This window comes from Mustela erminea, chromosome 17, assembly GCF_009829155.1.
Source record: "Mustela erminea isolate mMusErm1 chromosome 17, mMusErm1.Pri, whole genome shotgun sequence".
Taxonomy (NCBI): domain Eukaryota; kingdom Metazoa; phylum Chordata; class Mammalia; order Carnivora; family Mustelidae; genus Mustela; species Mustela erminea.
The window spans coordinates 57,585,952-57,612,751 of NC_045630.1; the positions used below are offsets into that span (position 1 = coordinate 57,585,952).

Here is a 26,800-nt window from a genome sequence, read left to right on the forward strand (position 1 = left end):
AAAAAGTTCAAAATTTCACGGGGTAATAACTATGATGGGAGATAATGTTTAACCTATCCTGAAAAGACCTAGATGTTTAAACTGTCACCCAGAAGCACCCAACTAAGATACACTTGTATTCTTGACCCATTCAAGGGGTTTTCATGTGAGGGTTCGGAAGGATGACAGGTGTTTTAAGGAAACCGAAATCTAGGCCAACCAAATGAAACATGGGGTTTTAGTCATCATTGGTAGGCTGTCTTTTGTCCAAGGAGGTCAAGGCCTTCCCTGTTCATCTCTGACATAAGTCACGGTATTTATTTTACCATTTCTGTGTATAAATTGTACCCTGCGATGTTGATGCTAGAGCGTGTTAAAGGGAAAACGGAATTCAGGAGCCTGACTGGTGGTTAAGGGATGCTGAGAGATCTGGGAGCAGAATCCAGAATCCCTCCGAGATCCTTGGTCCCCGAGGAGGGGGGACCTTCTGTGTGTGGGGGAATGAGTGCCTTCGGAGAGCCAGCTTCGACTTTGAATCTTTGTATAGCTCTGTGCAAGGCATCACCTCAGTCAAATAGCTAATGACTGTGCTTTTTAAAACTCCTAGCTGTCTGCCCAGTTGTTACAACGCCCTCTGGCTCAGTGGGCAGCTTGTGCGCCAGGCCGTCCCAGGTGCTCTGTGGGTACCCTGGTGAGTACATTTGTCTGCTTTATACCTCATTTGACGTAGTGCTATCACGTCCATCTTCGGTGTCTGTCTCCTGTGGGGGAACTTGTCAGAGGCCAAAGAGAATTCGGGAATGCAGCCTTGGAGCTGAACAGTCACAAAGGTGCCCCAAATTTTTTGTCCGTAAATGACGATCTGATGGCCGTATGTGCAAGAAGGGGTTGCGGGTACATGAGATCTGTGCTCCGGGAGTGACGTGGGGTTTAATACGGATCTGCTGACCCTGCTCTTCCCCACCCCCTATGGTCGATGCTCTCTGGAGGGTTGAGCAAGTGTGGTCAGATTATCAGGGGTCCTTTCTGGGTGTCTTTTTTAATATCTATGTTATTATGCCTGGCATACAGTAATTGCTCAATGAATGTTTCTCGTACTGAACTAAAGGGGACGAAGGAGCTTTTCTTTCCTTTGAAGGTCTGGAGGGAGGCGTGTGGGAATGTTGCCATTATTTGTGACCTTCTGGGTGACATGAGAATGGATTGCCATGGGGCAAGCCTTTGGCTGACTGGCCCTGGGAGCTCGCCACTGAGCTCTGAGTGTAAACCCCTTGGAGCCAGTGCTACATGCCAGGCTGAGGAGCTCTGAAGCCCGAGGTCTCCATGCTTTCTGATTCGGAGCATTAATCAATTCCGTCAGCTATTATTGAGTGCCTACTGTATGCTGAGCAGTGAGATCACGGCAAAGATAGGACTTAGTGATCCTGATATGTAAGAATTCAGGGGTCCAGTTTTCCCTGATCCATGTTCAAGAAGAAATGAAATAGACTCATAATCCTGGCCTTGTGGTTCACTCATATTTTTGAAACCCCAAGAAGGTTCACATTATACTGATGCTAAGTGTGGGCCGAGGTCCCAGATATGGACAAAAGAAATGTTTTTATTACCTTAGTAAATACCTAGTTTACTGGGATAGCCTACTGTACAATTTACCATGCCTAACCTTGCTTCTTAGGAATCAAGGATCAAAGAATTAAAGTCATTTATTTACAGTGGTTTAAGCTGGGTCTCCTCAAAAAAGAACAGATTCTATTGGGACTACACATTTATTTTCATGTATAAAGTGGCTAGAAGTCGCTATGTGAATAAAGAGTAAAAGGTTTAATCTATGCTTTTAAATTTCCCTTTTGTGAGACAGATTATTATTTTGTTTTCAACCTCGACGTTTTTATTTTATTTCACTATCTAAACCAAGGATTTAATTGTCTGGTGTTTTCCCCACTAGCTTTTTGGAAAAGAAAAGGGAAGGGAACCAGAGAAGGAAAACATTTGTTGAATCCCTCCTGTGTCCTATGCGGTTAGCAGCGTCCTGTCCTCCCCATGCTGGTGGGTCCCCACGTGTCAGGAAACTGGGGCTTGGACAGGAAAATACCTTGTGCTCAGTCACAGCACCCGAGGGTGGACGGCAGAGCCAGAATCCGAATTCAGGTCTGGCCTCCACCAGACCACAGAGCCCCCAGGCTTTCTGGCTTTCCTTTTGCCTTCCCCTGGCCCTCCCTTCTCATTAATTTTTGTAATTGTCTTAGTGACTACTTTGGATTCATTTCCTTTTCATCTTTTCCTCCCCTAGTAAACAAGTCGAGAGGCCTACCATCGTTCTCTGGGTGGTTTTTCTTCTCAGACACTCTTCGCCTAGGGTTATTTTCGGTCATTTCATGGCTGCAAGCCGCCCTCTTTCTTTGGTGAAAACACACTGGAAACCCACCATGCTCTTCAGCGAGTCTGGGAGAATCAGGAGTGTCTCTGAGGGCGTGGAAGGGAAAGAGAGCGGGAACTCCATGGGGATCCCGCACAGCGCCAGGCTCCTCCGCCCCACCCGGCCTCCAGGCCTGCGGACCCCTTTCAGCCTTTCCACAGAAGACCGCGGAGCCGTGGGGCTCTGCATTTTTTTTTTTTTTGGTCTCTGTTCTTAGAAATAGTAATTGAGTAAAAATGTAAGTGAGTGGATGCCAGGGGGCAAGTGTCCAGGGTCAGGGTGAATTTCTCCATGCTGAGTGTGATTCTGAGCACTCGTTAAGTGGAGGCTGGCCTGTGCCAAGCAGCTCGAGGGCCATCCCTGTCACCTTGTGTGAACCGCCTCTCCATTCCAAGGAGATGCTGGGAGCGGCTGGACGGAGCGCAGGGCCCGTGGCGCCTCTCCTTATGCTCACTCTCTAACCTGGGAGCAGTTGATAAGGCCGTGTCCTGACACCCGGGGTTGGACTGGCACAGCGTTCGCGAAAGAAAATCCTCTGGAGGATGTAGTGGTCCTTGCTCCGCACAGCCTATGTGGCTGCTGAATCATTTTTCTTTTTTTAAATCATTCGCCCCCAAAGTCTGGGTTAAGATAACGTTAGCTTGCCTGAAGCTTTTCCTACTGAGATCTAAGAACCTAGACGATCGGCAGTGGAGGCAGTCTGTCTGCAAACATGGATTCAAAGTGGTGAAGAGGAATTCAGATGGCTTCGGAGTTTGGGTTTTGTGTTTTTTCAAGTCTTTACTGAGTACGAGGCTTTGAAATAGCTCGGTGGAGGCCGAGAGATGGTGTTTTTCCAAGCGTGGCCTGCGCGTGTGTCTCCCGAGGTGTCATGAAGAGCAGATCCCTAGTCCTGGCCCAGAACCTCAGAGTCCAAATAGCAGGGCGGGGGGCGGGGTTGTGGAGCTGATGCTTGTGCACCTGGAAGTGGGCTGCGCCGTTTGCTCTGACCTCACTAGAGTCATCGGCCGCTCAAGGCCAAGGATGCTCTGATCACGCAGGTCTGTTTAGTCACAGTCCTCCGCGTGGAAAGATTCAGATGAAGTGGGGCCTCTGTGAGATCGGCTGGTTCTGCAGGTGTGGGACCTTCACCTCAGTCAACAGTCTTGATGCCGTGCTTTCCCTTCTCCCGGGTGCATACAGAGATCGAGGTAGACCTGCTGTCCGCAGGATCACACATCCGCCCCTCCCCACCGACCCCCCCTCCCCGCCCCCAGCTCGCTGTTCATCACGGAGGGAGGGAGCAGTGAGTGTGTAAGCAAATGGATGAGTCACATGGGGTGATGGAGGCCTAGCTTAGCAACTATGCCTGGCAGTGAATTCTTCCACCCAGGTGCCTTGAGCTGGGCCCCTGGGAGTGGGAAGGAGATTTTGGAAAACTAATGTATGATGTGTAAGGGACACGTATAATGTATAAGTCGACGTATAAGGTTTAATTCCCTGAGGTCGTGTTTGGTCGAAGCGCTGCCGACCTCTTCGTGGCCTGAATCGTGTTCTCAGACATTCCACGGGGTAAGGATCTGGCCGACGATGGAATGTAAACTCCACTCGCTCAGCCAGACTCCGCTTCGAGTAACAGCGGCTTTCTGCTTCCAAAGGATGTTTTTCTCACCAAGAGGTATTAGAGCAGGTGCAAATCTGATCAGGTTTTAGAAAGAAAAGTTGAGGATAAATTACTTGGCATTTGTGCAGTCCTCTGCCAGCTGCTATTCTGATGCTCTGCTGGTTACTTTGGAACCATGACGATTTTGAATCCAGCCACACGGTACGGATATCTTATACCTGCTGTAGGACTTTTGGCTGTCCAACTGTTTAGAGAAATATCCAGTTCTTCGTGGTCTGTATCACTAACCATACTCCTTGGCTATTGAAGTTATAAAAAGAAAGGGGAGTCGTGTCTGTTCTACTTCCCCAAAAGCCTTTAATGGCAAGACCTCTACATTAATTACAAAATATAGATAGAGGTTTAAGATGAATGTCAAGTGCACGCAGAGATTGTGGATGGACGCAGGTAGAAACAGGAAGCTGTCAGGAGACATTAGTTCATTCAGCGGTATTTACAGCGTGTCTAGGCACTCGTGATGGCATCAGGGAATAAAAGAGCAAAAAATCGGGTTCTTAGAGAAGTCTACGCCTTGGAGGAAGATGAAGAATTCTTTTAAAGATTTCAATAAGAATGGCAGGATTTGAAAATATTAGAGGGGAGAACACAGAGCAGGGTTGGGGATGGAGACGGGGAGTTGCGATTTCAAAGAAGCTGGGCGTGGGAGGGCGCAGGAGGAGGGTGGATTCGAAGCAGAGGCTTGAAGGAGGTCGGAGAGGAGCCTGGGGCTCTGTGGGAGAGAGCTTTTTTGGCAGAGGAAACAGCTGGTGCTGCTCCTGAGCTGTTCAGGGATTATCAGAAGTGCCCTGGGAGATGAGATCACAGAGAGGTCATGTCGGATGGGTCAGATAGAGCCTTGCAGGCCAACATCAAGTCTGTGGCTTTTCCTCTGCATCAAATAGGGCGAAGGGCGGGTTTAGTCAAGGTTGTTGTGGCGGCTGCCAAGGTGGGAACCGTACACCAGTCCAGCGAGGAGGTCTCTGTGATGTCTGCAGTGCATTTCGCAGTTGCCTTCCCAGATGAAACTTCACTCTATCAAGAATTTCAAGTGGTGCTGAGTTCTCTCTTTGGGAATAAGTTCATAGGCAAGCTCCAGTGGGTTCTGTAGGTAGAATACGATTTTCGAAAAAATTTTAAGTTAGTATTCCTGAGTTACTGTCCACTGACCCCCTTTCCTTTCTAGAAAGGAGCTATGTGTGTTTTAAAATAACCTCTGGGGTCTCCCATCTGTGCTGACAGGTGTCCTTGCTGTGATGCCTTCTCACAGCGTCTGTGACCGGGTGAGCAGGGACATGTGTCCCTAAGCTCATGGGTGACCATGCGTTGGCCTAGAATGACAGACTCGGACACTGGAAAGTCAGGCTTCAAAGAGTATTGAATCTGTCCAGATGTGCCTAGTGCCTTTGCCTAAGTTCTGAAATGTGGTCAGAAGCCAGGGAATTTGTAAAACTGTGTCTCTTGTTCGCGAGAAGCATTTCTGTTGGACCAGAGTTTGCTTTCTAACTTTTAAGCTTTGAACAGGAAGACTAGAATGTGGATTTCAGTCCCTCCTCTGTACAAGAAATATCCTTTGAGTCTCCTGGGTGGCAGGTATTATGCTAGGTCCCTTGACAGATGGAGGCCTAGAGTGCAGATCCTGTTTCCAGGGAGCCTGCAGCTGAGTGAGGAAGTCAAGCACCCCGACCAACCAAGCCAAACCAAAAAAGCCAGTATTGTGTGGTTGATTCTAAGTAAGAGTCCTGACGGGTTGGAAGAATTGCTGAACTTGTCCTGGAGAGGTACAGGAGGGCTTCCTGAAGGAGGTGATATCTGCTACTTGAAAGACAACCTTTGCCATGGCAGTTTGGCAGTCTTCAAGCAGCCAGAGGGAGCGGCTTATGCTTTCTGGAAGGAGATGTGTCCTTCGCATTGTCCCCTTCCTCTGTGAGCTCGCGTGGCTACCATCTTGCTGAACCAAGAAACAGCAGAAGCCCTTAGTATTGATGGAGTTCCTTCAGGAGACCCACTCTGAAATACTGAGGCCAGAGGGTAAGATCTTTATATTGAGGATTTGTTATTCAGAGCTGATACATTCAGAAGACGTGATTTGTCTGTGGCGTATAAAATCCATTATACTGTGACGGGCAGTGGTGTAATGGGACTCTGTGGAAAACGGCATTATTTCACAAGCTCAAGGTCACTATCTAGAGCTTTCTTTTTCCTCTCAATGGCATACCACAAAAATGAATCTCTTGCTCATATCATAGGGTTTGTGGGTTGGCTGTGGCTTGGTTCCACGACATCCTCATTCTGGGACCCAGTGAAAGGGGCAGCCTCTAACCCAGGCATGCTGAGCTCACGGCCACACAATGACATGGGCCGTTTTCCCCGCCCACATTCCACTGGCCACACCTGGTTTCAACAGGACCGAAAGGGAGAACAAAGGTGGGGGTCAGGTGGCAATGGGCCCAGGAGAGCAGGGACTGACATCTTGAACAGGTGATGCAGTTTACGACAGCGTAGGTGGCGGATTTGGGAAGGGAGAAAGATTTCATTCCTGTTAAAAACTTCCTATATTGTGTGTTTTGCATGCTTGGATCCTCTCTGTTGCTTCATCTTTGGAATTATGGGGAGCTTTGTAATGGATATTTACGAAATAATCAGTGGGTTGATTTTATAACAGACAGAAATGTCATTCTCCATTTTTATATTTGACTGGCTTTTCCAATGGAGCCAACTCTACCTGGTATAAATGGCCCCGTTGGTAGTATGGGGTTTCTGAAGGAAGCCCTCCTGTGTTGTGTGAAATGCATGTATGTCAGGGACACTCTGAAACCCAGGATTACCCCCCTTAGCTTTAGGGTCTCAGGTTGCCACCGTGATCCTGACATGCCCAGCCCTATCTGATAGATGTCATCCCCAGTAAGACCCACGCTCCCTTCCCGGAGAGCAGAAGTCTACAGGTGCTTCACTGCTGGCTGGAGGGAAGACGGATTTCACATTTCCTATTTCTGTCTCTTGTGTGAGGCCCATGCCAGTTTAACAATCTAAACATCACGTGCCTCGTGGTTCCCTAGAATCCAATCTAACCTGAACCTCGGTCGCCTGGCAATTACCTGCCCAGTCGGCTGCTTCGATTCCTGCTCCTTCCCGCTGTGTTCCGTGAGCGAATGGAGAGAAACCCTGCTGGCGTGGGGCATCTCCGGTGGGACCTTGCACGCAGGGACGGCCACCCATCCTTTGCCCATTTGTCCTGAGCGGGCTGGGGGGTGGCTTGGTCTAGCGAGCTCGCAGTCATCTTGGCAGCCTCTCCTTCGTCTCCTTAGGAGCTGCCCAGGCTGAGCTTTTCCACCCTGCCCTTGAGGTCAGGGGTGGGAAAGAGCAGCGAGAACCAGAGCGTTGTTCTGCACACGGCGGGACATCTGCGTTTCTGAATCGCCCACTGTGTGCGTGATGCAGCTGCTGGAGCTGCTTCGCTGAATGTGAACTTTGTCCACCGACGGGCTCCAGATTGGTTTTGGATGCTCTGGAATCTACATGGTCAGGCCACGTTTTTCTAATATGCCTGGATCGGACCTTTGCTCTGAAGTGGAGCTGACTTCTTGTGTTTGCGCGGCGGCCCGGCTGGCGACTGTTTTCCTGCTCCGTCTTGCTGGACGGAGGCAGCTCTTTACCTGGTCCACCGCCTGGTTCAGGGGAGCAGGAGGGCAGCTCCCTGTGGGACTGCCGCAGCGGAGGCTTCAGGGCTCGTTGACTTGAGTGTAAGTGTTAGGGACAGAGACTTTTCAGAAATGAGTCGGGGGGAGGCACCAAGAAGGGCGAAGCTACCGGTGCGCCGTCGCCGCAGCAGGGACTTGAACTTGGGCTGCAGGTGCTGCGGCGCGCAGACCCCTTACTGGAAGCGTGGACGGTCCGCGACAGGGTCCGTGGGCTCTAGTGCCGGGCTTCTCAGCCTCGCTGTGCGCTGAGCCGCTTGGGGGGCATTTAACATGCTGGGGGTCTCCTCCAGAATTTCCATTGGGTTGATGGACGGTGTGGGAGTTGGGGAGGGAGGGTGCGGTATCTTTGGTTTTCAAAAAAGCCCAGGTGATTCTAATGTTTGGTTTGAGTTAGAAGCTCTCTTTTGGGGGTTTCCTTAGCTTATGTTCAAACTATGATTTTCTGTCCAGCTATCCTTATTATAGTATGCACAGACTTCTGTATGAAGAATAGATGTACATTTGGGAGAGGGTGTTGGGAGAGAGAGGGTGGATTCTGTCTTCAGTAATAACAAATTAAAAAAGCTGAAAACACTTGCTGTCAGTTATTGAATAGTTGTATTAGGAACTGTGATAATCTCTATATTAGTCTTATAAGATAAATATAATTATTAGTCACTGTTTCATAGATAAGGAGACCGAGGCTTACTGGCATCATGTAACTTCCCCATGGGTATGTTGCTCCTAAGTAGCAGAGCCAGAACTTGAACATGAAGTCTGTCTGACTTCAGAGCTCATCCTACTGGTCGGACCCCTAAGATGATACACTGAAATCTGAAATTTTGAATGAAGGGATGAGATAGTCAGAAAAGGAGAACTTACTGAGAATAATATGTATCTGTATGATCAGGAAATTATTCTATTCTGAAAAAAGAAAAAAACAGTATGTTTGGATGTCTTTCTTTTTTTTCCTTAAATACAGTATTTTAAATACTGTGTATATATATACATATATATGTGTGTGTGTGTGTATATATATATATATATACATATATATATATAATTTTAAATTCTCTTAAATACATTATTTTCACTTCCCAAAACCTAGGAAAGTTCAAGATAGGCAGCAGAACCCAAGGGCTTGCACACAGATGTGGGAATGAGATGGGAACTTCTGGTTTTAGCCCATCTGGGTTCTGTGTTCCCCATTTGAGGCATGGAAATGGTTCCTTCTTATGGGAACTGACATGAGCTGTGGTGCCTCCTTGCGGTTTATTGTCTTGTTCGGATTGTGTAATCACTGGAGCGTGTAATACAAAATCGGGTGTTTCTCATTTTGTTCCCTGGAGAGGAACAGCCTTTTTGTCGTTGTCGTTTGTTTTCCTGAAGGCTGGTAAATCTGCGTACTTACTCCAACGACCGCATTAATCCTTTAACGCCTGTTAAAAGTCCAGAATGGTCCCAGGCTCAGGCTCTAGAAATTCCACCACAGGTTCCTGGCAGTCCTATCTCGTCCCATACATTTAAAAAAATGCTGCAGATCGAGGCACCCGGTAAATATTTGTTCAGTGAGGGAGTGAATGAATTTTGCAAATGTGGGCCATGATTGAAACAGTGCTTTGCATGTTGCTAAGGATTTCTTGGGAACGGAGGAAGGTCTTAGTTTGTTGGTTAGCTCCCCGTTTCTGCCTGGGGCCACATCGTGTGCTCACCAACTCCTAACTGCCTACCTGGGAGACATTTCTGTACACGAAACAGCAGTATTAATAATAGGCTTTCAAAAAACCCCAGTCACCAGCCTCTGTTTATCTCTCGTAGCCTTGATGAAAGGATCCTGACTTTTTCTTCGTTCAAAGTAGCATCTTTAGTATTGTGAGTTAGAAAAAGTGCAGAGTCCCCAGGGCACCTGAAGAGCAGGAAGGGAAGCTACTTGACAGCCCGTGTGACAGAGAAGCCCCACTTTGATGCCGTCTGGCTGTGGATGGTCCTGGGGGGGACACCTGGATTGCTTCCTGCTCCTCTGTGAGTTCGAAGGGCTGTCACTGCAGGTTCAAAAGGGACAGTTAGGCCTGTGTGCTTGGGTCTTTAGCCACACAGCATGAGTATTTTTAGGGTTCTTCTTGTGTCAATCTGATGTCTTCTTGAGGGTTTAACACATGCAGCCTGCACTGAACAACTTTGAAATAACTCTCAGGGTAGTGTGGGAGGGTTGCATCAGCACTAAAGCCTTCAAGCAGTGTTTTTTCTCTTTCTTTCTTTTTTTTTTTCTTCTTTCTTTCTTTCTTTTTTTTATTGCTAAATATCCAACAGGCTGAACGGAGGAAATTCAAGTCTAACCCTGGAGGGACCCCTGTTTAGTCATCTGTCTAGACAGACGGGTTCATATAATGGGCCTCTCTGTTTCTTTTGCTTTGTTATAACAGACGGTGGTCCCTTCCTTTAAAGTTGTGAAGATGTCAGCCTTTGGTTTTTTGATCCTAACCTACTGTTGATAAGCCAAGAAAGTGACTCACACATGAGCCAAAGATGACTCTGGAGTGTGACACTCAGTCTATGATATAATAGAAAGAAAATACAGGCTTTGCCTGAAGGAGCCTCAGATAAAATCCTGACTGTAATATGGGGCAAGTCAGCTACCTTCCCTGAACCTCATCTTTCCCGTCTCTAAAATGAGAACTAATTAGGGGCGCCTGGGTGGCTCAGTGGGTTAAGCGTCTGCCTTCTGCTCAGGTCATGATCCCAGGGTCCTGGGTTAGAGCCCCACCTCCTTGCTCAGTGGGGAGCCTGCTTCTCCCTCTCCCTCTGCCCTTCCCCCACCCCTCCCTCCTGCTCCTGCTCACATTCTGTTGCTCTCTCTCAAGTAAACAAAATATTTAAGACAAAAATGAGGACTGATTTAAAAAAAAATCTCCTGCTCAATGGTCCTTTCCAAGAGAGAAATTAATATGTACAAATGCCTGGCACATGCTAAGGGCTAAATAAACCATCATCCATCCATCCATCCATCCATTCATTCATTCATTTCAGGGAATTGAAAAAAAAAAAAAAGTCTTTAACTTTCTAGCTTTTGTATATGGAGAGTTACAAGGAAACCAGAAATTCTGGCCCATGTTTTGAATATCAAATTTCCATACATTGAGAAAAGCAAGTATCATTTTTTTTTAAGCCTAGGAAAATATTTTAAAAATGCTACTGATTTTTTTTTTAAGAGGAAATAATATTGGAGACATTGTTTAAAAATCGATGGAAGAGTGTAAGACAGAATAACATCTTTGTCTTCTCTGGAGGGCTTAAAAAGTCTCAGTACTGGCCTAAAAGGACTATATGTGTTGGTAATTATTGCTACAATTAAGTGGGTCCCTCTGCATCCCGTGTCATGTCTCTTGAATTCCTGGTGGACTCGTCTGTGCAAATACTGATGTGGAAATTTTTATTTTATTCAGTTTAATAATATTTACTGAGCATATATTGCCTCCAGGGTTTGGTGTCTGAACCACACAGGTGAATAAGAAATGAGATAAGTGGAAATGGGTCCCTCTTAGAAGAGGCAGTACAGATGGCCCGGAGAAAGGCACTAGGATCATACCAGCCCAGTATAGTCAAGGCGGTGCCATTTCTAGTTCCATGTGCGGGATTGTCTGTGTTTCCTCTTTAAGCCTCAGTTTCCTGTTTTCCACTAAAATTGGATAATCCTGGTGGGGACAGTATAGACGATATGCCCCTCAAAACAAGTCATGTTGACTTTGTTGTTGTAATTGTTGTATTGTTATGGTTATATAATGCCTGCCCTCAAGTAGCTTACAGTAAACTAATGACCCCGTACAAAGGAGGATCCTAGAAAACTGTCGAATGATATTCACAAGCAAAACACAATGGGAGCACCAGGCAAGGTGGTTGGTTCACAGAACCTTACCTTTAACGAGCAGCGACCCATAATGTACACAGAACAGTGTGCGTACCTGAGCAGTGAATGACCACGGCCTTCCAGTGGAAAGGGGAATAGAAAAGTCAGCCTGTTCTCGAGCTGCTGAAGGACGGAAGCAAATGGTGTCTATGTTGATAGCAAAGCTTTTCACATTTCATAGTATGGTTCGTGACGTTCTCCTACACTGAAATTCCATTAGAGCCCAGAGCTATACGTGGCTTGGGATATGGTATGTCTGAGTCATGTCTCTTTCAAGACAACTGTAATCAATAAAAACCCCAGTAAAATGTGGTTAACCACAAGGACATCCCTCCCCGCCAACCCCACCCCCCCAATCAGCGCTGTGATTCATTCAGTTTGGTGCTCCTCCCCCTACTTCATACTGAGAGAGACTTGGGCTTCTCAAGTACAGAGAACAGGAGTCCTGTCGGATGCTGGGTGCTTGCCCATGTGTGGCATAGCTTGCCCCTGCTGACCCCCAGGGAAAACCCCCAGTCCTCTCCTGTACCTTGAGTGGTCCTGGCAGGGGGAGAAATTCTGCCCTAGGTCCTGGGGATGCAAGGTAGATGCCTCCAGAGGACGCAACGTGAGGCCCCAGAGGGTCTTACTTTATAAAAATTCTTTCCGTCTCTCTCACTGCTATGACTGGCTTCTTCTGGTACTTTCTGTAAAGGGAATCCTGGGACGAGGCCCCCCTGTTAGCTACCGTCTCTGTAGTTCTAATTCATTACGTATGTTGTAGTGCTTTTTCCTTCTTTTTCTGACAGAAAAGGGACCTGAGGGAAGAGGCAGGGGTGGAAGAGGCGGGGGGTGGGGAGAAGGGGAAGAGAGAAGCAGGTGTAGAAGCGGCACCAAGGTAGCCCTCACCTGCTCGCTATCTGGGCCCGTGGCCGTCACCAGCTGAAGCAGCACCTTCCAGGGCCGGCGAGCCGAGGGGTGTCTGCCAGCCTGTTCTAGCTGTCATCCTGGCTGTCCTGGAAACATGACCTCCTGTCGCCCGCAGGGGAAGTCGGGCCTCACTATTACCTTTAATTGTAAAAGCAGACCCAGAGAGTGTGCTGCGTTTCCTCGATTCTTAGGAAAATGTGGCCCCTTTCTTTGTTCCTACCGGCCCCTCCAAGTCCAGTCCTCCTGTGCTTTCTCATGGTGGCCGTCTGGGAGGAGGCTTCATTGCAAAGTTCTGACGTTAGCTCTCGGGAAGGTAAGAGGAAGCCCATTGAAAATGGTATTATTTATTTATTTTTTCCTGCTCTTACAACCAAAACAAGTTCAGTCCTGACATCTGAGTTGGTGAAGTCCGCATTTAAATCACTGACCGCGAGATAATCTAACTTGACCAGGTTCCTCTCTCCTTGCTGTGAGTTCGTGGAGAATGTGGGCCTAAGTAAGGCCAGTTGCATTCAGCTTCTTCTACCAAAGGAACCAGTTATCCTTTGCTAAGGACCTTCACCTACTGTCTTGTTTATGCTTGGTATTTGATCCATAACAACAATATTTTTTACTCATTCTTGTGTCGTGCTGCTTAGACTGTAAAGATTTTTCTAAGCACCTCAGAGGTCCTGGTTCATTTGATCCTGGCAATAATAGGTAGGTGTGATTATTGTCTTTATTGCACAGATGAGGGAATCAAAGCACAGAGAGAGAAGAGGAGCTTGCCCAAGGTCCATAGCTATTAAGAGGTAGAGCCAAGACCCGTAGCCACGAGAGCTGTCACCTCCCCCCTTCACGGGAAGCTCAGGTCAGTCACTGGTCCTGAGGCACAAAAGCAGCATTGTGACCGACACAAACTCTGGAACGAAAATTGCTGGGGTCTGTTTGTTTGGGGAAAGGCAGTCCCCTCCCAAGGAGAGTCCACCTGACCTAAACTAGATAAATCGTTTACGTGGATCAGAAACCCATGCGGGTGCCTGGATAAGCAGTACTCCTTACGTTCCGAGCAGAGAAGAGCGCCCAGCATGCCAAGTTGTCTTCAGATGGCTAAAAAAAAAGAACCCCTTTGATTAGCAAACAGTACAAATGTTTATAGACTTGGAGGATTTTTTAATATCTTTATTTGAATTGCACAAAGCAGCCAAATGTAGTTTGGCCCTGGGCTGCAGCGTATATGTGTTTGGGCGCCAAGAAGCAATTGCACTCGCCTGAGATGCCAAGCATTCCAGACCTGTTACCTTGTAAGTGTAATATTTACCAGATTTTTGCTTCATCTGGAGATGAAGAGCAGAGCTGAGCAGAGCGCGGGCGGGGCGGGTGGCCAGGAAGGGAGCTCCGTGCTCAGAGGACTCGCTGGGTGAGCAGGTAGCTGGGAAGGTGAACAAACATTTGCCAGAAACAGCCCTTTCGCTGGCAACTTGGGATCCGGGAGTTGACCAACATGTTGGGGTGCCTGGCCCATGCCAGGTGCAGTGCCCCGTGCTCCCGCGTTCCCCACCATCCGTTCCCCCCAGGGCCGTCCGAGGGAGGCGCTGGGTCGTCTCCATTGTGCAGATGGGCAAAGTGCGGTTTCAAGGCTGAAGTGGATTTCCCCAGGTTCTGTTCCAAGGTCTGTCTGGAATTTTACTTGAGCGAGGCTGGGACAGAGCGGGGGAGCGGTGCTGCCGAGGGGGGTCCAGCCGCCGGAGCCCTCCCATCCCCCCTGTTGGCTCTCACTTCCTCTGACCCACGCAACCGCCCGGCCCTGGGGGCGCTAGTCCCATTTTATGAATGAGGAAACTGAGGCCCAACCAGGTGAAGAGCCCCTCCCCCCACCCCGCCGCCCCGAGGCTGGCTTTCTGGTGGCGGAGCCAGGAGTCGACCCAGGGCCTGCCGAATCGCAGCCCTGACGTTGCTCTCCGTTAAAGCAGGAGTCTTCCTTCGGCCCCCGGGGCCAAGATTATGAACAAAACCAAACCCTAAAGCTCTGAGCCAGCACAGCTTTCTGGGATGTTCCTCAAAGAGAAGGGTCTTGAGGCAGAGCTCCAGACAGCCCGTACTGAACAGAGCTAGTCGATAGGTCAGTAAACAGAGCTGGTAAATGAGATATTGTTATTCGGAGCATGTGTGTGTGTGTGTGTGTGTGTGTGTGTGTGTGTGTGGTGTGTACAAGTGGGGAGTTGAGGGCTGCAGCAGGAGACCATTATTCTCAGCTCGAAGAAGCAACCATTGCCAGGGACGTACACGGAGAACGTCCCATGCTTTCTCTCTGTTATCTCTTCATCTGGTCGGTCAATGGTGACAAGATCCCCAAGGTCAGCAAGAGGAGAAGGAGAAAGCTGACTCTAGTTCTTTCTGCCCCAGATGGGGGCTGCCCTTAGAGCCCCCAATAGAGCTATAATTTGGCAGGGGAGTGGGGGGGGCGGGGGGGGAGATGGTCAATGTGTGTAAATTAAGCCATCCCAGGGGAACAGTCCCCCTTCCCCCTCCCCCCCATGGAGGTGCTCAGGGCCGTCTTCCAATGAGGCTGGCAAGAGAAACAGAGGAGGCTTCTTGCCGAGGCCCCTTGCAAGAGCCTTTATTCTGTCCCTGTGCCTGTTGGTTTGGGGGATTATGCTTTGGTTGAAACTCACTCAGAAAGAAGTATTTTTAGCTGAAGATGGAAAATTATAAAAGCAGAGGTCTGAACTAAAGCTCTCTGGTGAGTGTTGTCCATGGGAGAACGGTCACCCCCAGCGCAGAGAAACGGGGCTCGGAGATACATGCCGAGATTTAAGGAGGGGCCCCGATTCCTCGAGGTGCTTTGCTGATGCAGGACTCCTAGGGGGACTGGCTGGAAGCACCTGGTTTCACTTCCAAGTTCAAGTAGGTAGTCGGGTTTTTTTTCTCTGTGGAAATTCAGATTTTATTTTTTTTTCCCCTTTACTGGCTTTCCGTACTGTGTCCTGCTGAACATCTGGGCACAGGAAAGCGAATCCATCATTTGAAATCTAAAAGCAGAAGAGGGTAGAGTAACTTGTCTGTAGTGAAACGGCCAGGGGTAACGGAGTCAGGATTAGGACAGGAAGGACTAGAGTTACTAAGCCCCGCTCCTCAAATGGGGTGGGGGGGTGGCGAGGGTGGTGGGGGGGTGGGGGTGGTGGTGAGGCTGAGACCATTTGCAAAGTCTTCCTCTGGTCCCCTGAGGAGCTCGTGTGGTTGTGGGCATTCCTTTCCAAGCACTGGAGGTGTGTGCAGGTGTGACGTGCTGTTTCTCTTTTGGTCCCTCACTCAGCTTTTGAAGAGAAATGTTTATGGGTCTGAGGATGTGGTTCTGTGACACAAACCGACTGTATATTGCTTTTCGAGTCTTTGTGGAAATAATGGGGTTTTTCAATGAGACATTAGTTGATAAGGAGGGTGACAGCAAAGAATGAAAAGCAAAAGGAAAGGCGAGTCTCAGCCAGGAGGAAAGAGAATCATGACAGAGTCTTAAACTTTTGGGTCCTGCCCTTGGATATCAAAGGAAAGCTGCAGAACTGGATTTACGGTATAAACAGACGTTTATTTGGAACACCCTGAGCACAAATGAACCCAGGTTTAGACAGAATCTGAAATCCCTGTTTTTTCAATGCATAATCCTCCTGGGATTTGTAAGTGATCTTTAGGTGGTTCCAAAATGCAAAGCTGGAAAGCATGTGTCTTATTGAAAAACATATCATCTATTGTAGGTATAAATCTACATGAGGGAAAATGCAGGAACATTTTGAAATGCACGGACGAGAGTGTTAATTTTGCCCTTCGGAGAGCCCTTTCCTTTTTGATGGGCGAGCAGGTGGCTTGTGGGAAGGGGAGTCACGGGCTCCTCTTGGCTTCGTAGGCAACTCCAGAGTTCCTTGCCTGAACGGCTCATCTCTCTAACTTGGTGTTTGGGAGTATTTTGACGGAAGAATTTCAACAAAACTACATGTCAGAAGACTCACAAAATTTGTGAGTCTTTCTCTGTTCCATGAGTCAGATTTCAAGGAGTTAGAAATTGCAACAAAATTAACCACAAGCTTCTGAAGAACTTTCTGTGAAAGGCATTTTCAAGTAAGAAATGTTGCCTTTGGATTTCCCCACCTAAAAAGGTAGAGAGTTAACCCACACTGATAAGACAGCACCACATTCTGGAGCCTCCTGAACATTGTGAAATGACCAAGAATGCTTGCCCTGCGCCCGTCCCCTCATTTTGGCACCACAGAGTTTTGGTCACCCGTGGCAGATTTGGTGGTGGTGTGACAGTCCTGTAGAGATGAGGTCTAGAGAAAGTTTATTTAAATAGTTACAAAGTAATTCACTGGGAATCCCGCCGACCACTTCCAGAACATCTTAATTCATTAAAAAAAGAAAGAAAGAAAGAAAGAAAAAAGGGATTAAATATCACTGGGTACTTCTCTCATTTTTGATGACTGTCTTGTCATTCATTAGTTTGTAGGATTCGAAGTTACAGTAGATCATCAATGTCGCCATGTGTGTGAGAACAGAATTAGAATAATCTGAGAATAACCTGAGAGGGAAAAGCATGGCAGGTATGTGGGATATTTGCAAAGCTGAGAAAAGCAAGTATATTAGTTACTCCATTCTGTGTTATGAACAGGGTTGTGTGTCACCTGGGCTCATGTCGCATTCTGTGATGTGTGGCACAAGGTCCACCGTAAGACAGTTCCCCACTGGCTCCACCTCTGATTACCTGGGCGACCACCGACACAGTATGTAATCTGCCTCAGCCTTAGTCTCCTCATCTGTAAAATGGGATTAAAATAGGATCTACCTGGTAGACACCTCACGAGGCTTAGAGGAGAGGTTGCGGGGAAGGCTCTTCGCTGCCGGCATTATTATCGGCGCCTTCCACATGGAGAGGCTGACACTCCAGGGAGTGGATTTACCACGTGTTTGCTTCACCTTCTTCCTCCGTAAACTCAGGGGCCATGGGTAGTCCATTCATGTGCCTACGGTCTGGTCAAAAAGGGACAGAAGGAGAAAACAGATCTGCTGAGAAGGATGGTTGCATTGACCTGTGTGACCTGCGAGGGTGACCTGTGGGGCCGCTCAGTGAAACTAGGAGGACACACAAGGCTTGGCTGCAGGTGTGTGGGGCTGCCCAGCTGCATGCCGAGGCCGGGGCCAGTCTCATTCATGGCACTGAGGTCACAGAGATCGGGTCTAACCATCCCGAGGGGGGCCTGAGCTCTCTGCCTTCAAATCAACATGAACCCTTCCCAAAGTGCTGAGTGGGAAGAACGCATGTAGGAGTCAGGATTTGGGTTCGTTAAGGGCTTATTAGTACTCTCTGGTTCTGAGCTCTGAGCCTCAGTTTCCTTTACTGCAGAGTGAGGGGTCTCCCTCGAAAGTCATTTCCAGGGAGTGAGATAAGGTAAGGCAAGCGATGCTTGTGATCTTTGAATGACTCGCCCGGGCTGTGGGGTTAGTCTTCTTCTTCAAAGACAGTTGAGAATAAGTTTGTTTATCGCTTTGCCTTGAACAAAACACTTTCGTGAACATCATCATGTTTGAGCCTGACTGTGGGCCCGGGAAGCACTCACGAGTAGACAAGGCACAGAGAGGTTATGGGGTCTTCCCCAAGGCAACACAGCTTCAGGGACAAATGGGACTTCTTACGAAGAAGTGATAGTCCTTGGCATAAACCATCCATCCCCGCACCCTTAAGGCTTGGGAGTTTTTGCTGAAGGGTTTTAATAAAACCACATGTCAGGAGTAAGATCAGTCTCCTCATTTAACTACAACAGACAGCACTGGATCACAGGCTAGCGAATCACATGCCAAACATGTCAGCGCCTGGTGGCAAAGAGCTGTAGCCCAGACCTTGTAACCTAAACGAGGCCTTTTATAAGTTCAATCTCTGAACTCTTGGTGTGTCTGGCTCTTTCCCTCTCTGTGCTCTTTAGGAACATCGAAGATTCAAACCACTAGACCCGGACTTGTTTGATAAGCTTCAGCATGGTGTCTAGGTCATGGGGAGGTGGCTTTGTAAAGGACATCTGGTTTTGTCTTCTCTCCTTAAATCTGTCATAAGACTGCTTCCAAGTTACCAGCTTCTTCTGTGGATAGCTCTGGCCCAGAGAAGGCTTTACTGAGCTTGGGCTGTCCTAGGACTTTCCATCCCCTGGTCGTTAAAGTACTGCAGAGCAAACCTCTATCAGTAGTGGGGTGGGGGGGTGGTATGACAAGAGTGTGGACTTGGGGACAGAAAGACTTGGTATGCGATTTCCAGCCCCTTTCTCTGCCCTCTGCACAAGGGACCTGCCCACTGTAAGCTTCGGTCCTTTCATGCATACCCTGGGGGCTCTAAGGAGAGGGGCTGATCTCGCACAGGGATAAAAACGAGATTCTGTTGAGAAAAGTGTTTTGTAGGTTGTATGGGCATGTGGGTACTTCTAATAATGAAACCACTCAAAGTCTGCTTTTGCACCTGGTTTATATGTGGGTGATGCTGTGGGTCAGCAAATCCAGTGGATCCAACACTGGTTTTCTAAGACACGTCCTAGTGAATCAGGCTCACTTGTGCCCACTGGTTTCTGATTCTAGTAGTTGTAAATGAAGTAGGACAGGCAGATCCAAAGACTGTGCTGTGTGTGTGTGTGTGTGTGTGTGTGTGTGTGTGTGTGATTCTGTAAGCTGAGAGAAGCATGGCTCCTATCCCCAGGGTTTCAGGCACTCTGGAGTTTTGACATATGGGACCTCTTCTTTGTGCGTAGAAGAGTCTTACTGACATCGGTTTTCTCCATGAGCAGGTGCAGCTTTCCCTGTCCTGCTCTCAGCCGTCATTTATAATACGACCTTACACCGACTGAGTACTCATTGTGTTCAGAGTCATTATTTTATCTAACCCTTCATAGCAATTCTTAGAGGCGAGAGTTGGCATTATCACATTTTATTTTATTTATTTTTATTTTTTAAAAAAGATCTTATTTATTTATTTGAGAGAGAGAGAAAGAGAGCGCATGACTGGAGGGGAGGGGCAGAGGGAGAAGGAGAAACGGACTCCCCTCTGAGCAGGGAGCCTGACTCAGGGCCCGATTCCAGGACCCGAAACCATGACCTCAGCTAAAGGCAGACCCGTAACCAGCGGAGCCCCCCTGGTGCCCTAGCGTTAGCACATTTTAAGCCCAGAAATGAGTGTGAGTCTTTGCTGTCCTGCTGCCCATGTCTATCGAGTAAGCAAGTTGAGAGGTGACAATAATATATATATAATACAGAAGTGCCCCTAGGACGCAAAGTAGGGAGACAGTGCTTCTGCTCTGGCAGAGCTGGAAATTCTGCAAAGAGGAGGCACTGAGGCAGGACTTTCCAGGACAAGTAGGACTTTCCTAGACTTTCCAGGACGAGGCCCCAGACGTGGCAGGGGCATGGGTGTGGTGGTGGGCCGGTGCCTGGCAAGTCTGGAAATAATAGGGTGCCCCGAGGGCAGGGTCCCCTGTGGCAGGAGCCGAGGGGAGGGAAGACGGCCGAGTGCCCACGAAGCTGGGGTCGCAGTGTACGAAGCAAGGCACATTATGAAGTTGTGTCTTTGAGGTGATGGGGAGTAACAGCGGAGGCTTCACGGGTTGGAAGTGAAGAGACGGGAGAGGATGGTTAAGAACGGAAGTGGGCAGAGGGGAAGGGAAGGAAAAATAAAAGAAGGTAAAGTCAGAGAGGGAGACAAACCCTGAGAGAGCCCGCCGCAGGGAACAAGCCTAGGGCTGCTGGAGCGGACGGCGTCAGGGCATGGGGTCGTGGGCGACGGACACGAAGACGGACACTTGCAAGGAGCGCGGGGTGTCCCGGGCAACTGAGGAGTCACTACGTCCTACCCCTGACACTAATAAGACACTAGAGGTAAACTGAAGTGAACTTAAATAAAAAATGTAAAAAAACCAGTAAATTTTAAAAAAGAGACAGGTCGGGAGCGGGCTTGCCTGGCGGCAGGGCTCCTGACCGGCTCGAAGAGGGACGCTGAGCTCCAGCAGGGTCTGCGCTTTCTGACCTAAAGCCGCGGGCCGCGGCCGCAGCCGGGGACTGTCCCCGCCTTGGAGGGGCGCGTGGAGCCTGGGCCCACTGTTGTGGGACCCGGGCCTGGGAACCGGGGCCTGGAGCGTTTGCCGGCGCGTCCCCCAGGGCGTCTGAGTCTGCCGGAATCTGTTCTGTCCGCCCTCTTCCCGCTCGTTTCTGAAAAGCCCCTCCTGCCCTGTCCACCATAACCCCCTTCGGGCCCGAATGGCCACAGCCCGAGACCCTGTCCCACTTGACCTTTTCATGTCCCTTGACCCCCCTCCCCCGCCCCCAACCGACTTCTGGGAAAACACGATGTGGTGGAAAATTGGGAGAGCAGCCCTGACTCCATGCTGCCGTCTCTCTCTCTCTCTCTGCCAAGTGCTTTCAGCGGTCAGGCATCCTTCTCCGAGATACTGAAGGTGCCGAACACACCATGAAGTTCGCGTCTCTGTCTGTCTGTCTGTCTGACCCACCCCCGATGCCCGGCCTGATCACGGTGACTCTTCCTAGAAGTGGATGGAGCCTGCAAGGCCCCCTGTGGGAAGAACCATGCCTCTGTGTCTCCCGCAAGATTCGAATCTGTAGTCCGAGGACTCAGGGCGTCCCCGGGAGCCGTGGGTTGGGATTAGACACCAGGTATAATTCTAGCAGAGCTCTGGAGAAGCCATGTTGGCCTCTTGGAGCCGCCCCTCACCGCCCGGCTTCCTTCCTATAATACAAGCACAATGTGTGGTCAGTCAGTTAAAAAAAAAAAAATAGCAAAGGGATCAGCTGGAGTTTGTGAAAGTCCATCTGTGTTTGGGCTGCGCCATGGCCTACCTGAGCAGAATGACCTGGGTGAGGCCATCTTGGGGGGAAGAGAGGTCGCAGCTACAGCTGGTTTTCCACAGCCAGAGGGAACAGTCAAAAGTGCTGCCAACTCCCAGGTCCTTGCGGACTGTCTCTGAATACCACTAAATGATGTCGTCCTTGAGGCTCATGATCAAAAAGCGCCTCTGAATCTTTGTCATGCCCACGGAGGCAGCCGCCCCCATTGTGGAAGAAATCAGAGAGTTCTAAAGACGTCGAACATCTCCCGCTGAAACTGGGGAAGCTGGCTGTCTGTCCCTCAGCTTCCCTCTCATCTCTAGGTCATTCCTGAAGTACCAGTCACAGAGGTCATGGGAGACCACGGTCCCTGAGGCAGCTGTCTGGGATGACCATCAGTCCGGTTCTTCATCTTGGCCCCGTCTCTGCGCTGTCACCCTTAGCTGGTCGTGCTTGTACGGGAAGATGTTTTTGCTCTCGGCACTAGAAATAGCTGTTCTCAGTATCAGTGAGGAGAAAGCCCCTTGCACTGGATATCAGAGCGGCGGAAAGGACACCGTGTTTATTTCCATGTCGCTGTAGCTCTTCACGGGGGACGATCACGGCGGTCTCAAACTCAGTCTTCTCAGCCTGCTGTCCCTTCTCTTTAGGACCCGTGGCTGCTTTACATTGCAGAAGGGATGCAGCTCCTAAGCCTGGTGTTAGGAGATGAGCATTAGATTAGCACTAAGAAGCCTGGAGAACCCTTTAAATAAAACATTCGGCCTCTCCGCGTGGTGGTTTCCTTAACAGTATAATGGGGATAATGCTACCTTGTTCGTAGGTTATTCGGCTCCAGTGAAGTAATAGATGTGAAAGTGTGTTGTGCAATGCCGAGTCCTGTGCGGATGTGATTAGCATTCACTGTCATCATGTGACTTTTGAGGAAAGAATGTACTTCCTTCTGCTTTGTGGTACTGAGCACCTATGACGTGCTAGGTGGTCCTGTCCTGGGTCTGGAGCTGGAACATAGGAGTGGGAAGGCAACGAATTTAGCCCCTGTGCTCGCGAAAGTTACGAAGACCCCTCCCCCAATATAGAGCCAGTGCTGCCAGTGCCTATGCTTCCAGTACTAGTGTGCCCAGTGCCTGTCTTCCTAGTGCTGGTGCTCCCAGGGCTGGTCCAGTGTGCATCCTGGTCAGGAAGGTCTAAAAGCAAACTCACCAATGAGTTTTCTTGGAGAGACAGATGTCTGCAGACCTCTTGCTGACTCTCAGCAATCTCTGATCTAGGGCTTCCGAGATGCAAAGACACAGCTCCCTCCCTACTAAAGAGAATTCTCAAGGGGTTTAAGAGCCCTTGAAAAGAGTTACGAAGTTTCCCTTGTCCAGACTCCTCCGGCAGTGACTGAACTCAAGCCAGTATCCTGTGGGTTCTCTGCTGCACAATGTGTGTGTTCTTCACTGGTGAACTTTCATTCATTTGTATACACAAAAGCTAAATTAATGTATTCAGATGAGATTACGGAAGTGATGGTTTTCTCACTTTTCTGACACAGGAATGCTTTTCAGATCTGTTGTCTAGCCTTTTAAAATGGTCTAATGAAACAGCTGAAATGAATAGAATACTGTATGTCCATTATACCTCAGTTTTTAAAAGTCTAATGAAATCAAAGCAAAATGGCAAGAAATCGGCATCAAAAAGGCATAACTCAGTCACCTAACCTGGCAAAAGTAATTCTTCTGACTTTAAGGTCCACTAGGCTGTGCGTGTGTAAGACCTCTGCTGCCTTCGTTAGAAATTCCCATCTCTCTACCTTCACCTGCTGCGTGTTTTCTTCTGCTTCCGTACATGGGTGGATACCTCTCTGGTTCTCTGGGACTTCTGTTTGCTCTCATCCCAACACATCTGAGAAGCACTAGCTTTCTTCAAAGAGCTCTTCTTTGAAGGGCTTAGGAAATGCTTTTGAGGAAATGGAGGAGAGCCACTGCTTGGGACTAAGTAAAAGGGTCTGTCCTGTGTCATCTGCTTACTGGCCGTGAGGAAATAGAACTTCTGAGGACAAAGCTTCAGAAATCACCTGAGTTTTGACCCCTTGTCCAAAAGACTTCTGAGGGCGTCTGAGAAAAAACTTGAGAGAGCCGTAAGACAGAGCTTACGTTTTCCCAAAGAGGAGAAACTCTTTTTTTTGCCTTAAGAATTCTGTCTGTCCTCAAAATCTCCGTGCTTTCGGTCTTTGCGGGGATACAGGGGTAAGGGGGACAGGTTGGACTCAATCTTGGGATGTCCTGGCTGCTGTTGCCCTGTCAGTTTTCTAGCTCAGTGTCTCTAAGAGCAGGTGATATTGACACATTTTGTATCCTCTCTGCACCTGACCCATGAGATTGATGCTAAGCCACCGGCCTTGCTCTTGGATACTTAAATGAAACTAACCATACTTGAACACTTAAAAGGACTCAGTTGTGGTCTAGTTCTGCCATGAAGATTTCTTTAAAGATTGTTTTTTTCTCCTCTCACAAATGGTGGCCCCACCTTGAACATAAGTTGCTTAGCACCCAAATGAACCTGATTTCTTAAAACAAGCAAAACACCGGAGGCTCCATTCCAGAACACGTTCATGCCACAGTTAATCTGGATTCCTATAATTCCTGTATGGCCCCATATCTTAATTGCCCATAGCCGTGTTGCCAGTACAAACAGGATGGGGGGAAGAGTACACGCCCTTTACTGAATACAGGAAAGCACCATCCTCTGAAACGCAAATATTTTTTTTTGAGGTACTGAGTGACCATCTACTGAAATGCTAATAAGATTATCTGCTAACTAAAAATTCCTTCCAAGCCATTCTTCCTCCCTACCATCTTTATGTTTGAGATTCAGGGCTAGCATTCAGCACAATGAACCATTCAGACCTTCCATTTAGCTTTTCAAGGAAGTGTGTTTGGAAACTAACCCTCAGAGTATCGATTCGTAGAGGATAGGCATTCTGGGGGTTCCGGAACCTTCCTCAACGTTGTCCTGTTGGCCATTTTCCTTGACAGTTGGCAGTAGGATGTAGCTGTCCTGCTGACCTGCTTTAGAAAGAAGGCCACTGGGCAAACAGCAACCCTATGGTACTGTGTGTAACTAGGGGCTCCTTCCCCTGGACTTGACTGTCCCCACGGAGATGAGTCGTAATTGGGGTGCCTGGCAGAGTGGAAACAGCTCAAAAGGAAGAAGCTGTAGCATGGATTCAGGTCTGTATTCACCCAAACAAAATTTAGAAACTCGGTTCATGATCTAGGGTATTGTAGGAAATACAAACTAAGTGGCTTTCTGATTTTCAGATTCAGTCCTCTGCAATGTCATTTAACAAATGAATGCTGATGCTTACTAAATCAGATTACAAATCCATCTGAGCATATCTGAAATGAGGAATGAGGTCAAATAAGTAGAGGCATTTGAACAGGGGTTGATCATTGTAAAATCTGCACCCAAAAAAAGCCTCAGGGTATAAGGCCCAAGACAGTAACATCTGTAAAATAGTTTGTGTGGAAAAGACCTCAGACTTGAAATGTATTATGCATTCAAAAGACATAAAAAATATGAGTGCAAAGGTGAGAAAAAAGAGTGAGAATGACGTACCATTGGGATGCATTAATAAAAGTATAAGTCCCACAGGAAGGGAGGTGATAGTGCTACTCTCTTCTGCCTTGAGAATTATGTTCAGACTTGAGGGTCTGATTTTAAGATTGGAACAAAGAGGATAACGTGGAAGTAAAAAGCTTTCATGAAAAATAATGAAAGGAAGTAAGGATGTTTGCTTAGGAAAGAAATAGGGGTGGGGAGACATAAGAACTGGTTTCCAAATTTCTGAGCAGGGTCAAGCAGAAGTAGAGTAAATCAAAAACTAGACCAAATGGGAAGGGCTGCAAAACCAATCTCAGCGCAGCATAGAGAAGCGATTTTGTGCCACCTGAGCTGTCAGACATTGTAGGATACCTGAATTTTGAGTTCTCTGTCAGTGAGGAGTTCTGGGAGAGACGCGATGGGGTCTTCTCTTGTTGTAGAGAAAACTGCAGTAAGAAGAATTAGATGCCAATGACCTTGAGAGAGCACGTGGGAAGTGCCAGGCAATGCCTTGAAGTGCAACACAGAGTTTCAGGGAGACGGAATGTGGGCTGTATTCACTTTCCTTCTCTCAAACTGGATAATCCAGACCATCTCTTCCTTTTCGTCTTTACTCACTCCCAAGTTATGAGTTTAATACGTGCATAATAATAGCCCCTGCCCCTTGGTTAAGTTGGTGAATCGCTTGCAATCCTAGCAAGGTGTGCCTCCCTGCTCATTAGCTTAGCTTTAGGGCAGAGCAACAGCCGATCAGCACAGCCCATGTAATTAGACAATTGCCTGACAAAGAAGTTAGGCCACAAGCAAGAAGCTTACAGCAAACACAGGGAGAAGCTCACAGTACCAGACATGCAGTGGCCATTATGTGCATCACTGCCTTAATGTCAGGAGGATTAGAGGAAGATTTTCAGCCTGGTAATGAGCACTGTGTCCATTAATCATGTCCAGAATCCACACCAGTCCTAGAGCTGCAGGGAAAGGGCGTTCCTTTCTGGAAAGGGGGATTATTGAAGTTTGGGGATATAAATGCTCACTTCGCAGGGGTGAGCTAGAAGGTCTCAGATTGAGCATTTGAAGCCGCCTTTTGCCAGTGTTTGGGGGTAATCCTGGGGAGGTTTTACTCCTCAGTTTCTCAGTCTGTAGAAAGAGATTAAAAATGAAGCGTGCTTCTAGTCCATTAAGAGATTAAGGACGACATCCTAAATGTCCAAGTTTAACTTGTCTGCGAAGTCAATGCATGTTGCCTTTTTTTTCCTACTGACCTTGTTGGGAGCCGTTGCTGAATTCTAGAGTAGTTGTATGGGTAACTACGTCATAGGGTCATTGGCCTCTTTAAACGCCATTAGTGCCCCCAAATTGTGACTGTTTTGCCCCATTAGGTATCGTAGAGAGAAGAAAGCACAAATTGAAGAGAGAGAAAATGGAGCAAAGGAAAGAAAGAAGATAAGAATGGGAGAGAGAGAGGGAGAGAGAGAGAAAGAAACCCAAGCCAGGAGCTTTATGTGCTTTAAAGAATGAGACAGCGACAGAGTGACAGAGTGACAGAGTGCCTTCAAAGGCCTGTTCCAACATGGAGAAGACCCCGCCGCGGGGAGACCACTGGAAAGGGAGACGCCACATTCACGGGACACCTGTCCGGGGGCCCTCACAGTGGCACTCAGGGCCTGTGACATTGCTCAGTTAACCACTGGCCTCCTAGCAGCAGGGCTTGGCCTGCCCCTTTCCACAGCCACAGATTTTGCTGCTAAAACCCAGCACGCCCTACACACACATCGCCGGCCTAGCCCTGAGCCTGATGAGGGAGACACGTTAGAGGAATTGAACCAGAAGGCGTGTTTCCATGT

The 26,800-nt window shown here is 48.3% G+C and overlaps 1 protein-coding gene across 4 annotated transcripts in view; it reads left to right on the forward strand.

Moving 5' to 3' along the window:
* TGFB2 (transforming growth factor beta 2) overlaps positions 1 to 26,800 on the forward strand; it is a 79,396-nt gene that overhangs the window by 14,322 nt on the left and 38,274 nt on the right. For 2 of the 4 annotated variants that reach the window (XM_032317441.1, XM_032317438.1), the window contains exon 2: positions 587 to 670. The exons of the other annotated variants lie outside the window; for them this stretch is intronic. In XM_032317441.1, coding sequence (XP_032173332.1) covers positions 587 to 670 — 84 coding nt within the window. The remainder of the gene's footprint in view (positions 1 to 586; positions 671 to 26,800) is intronic. 4 annotated transcript variants of the gene reach the window in all.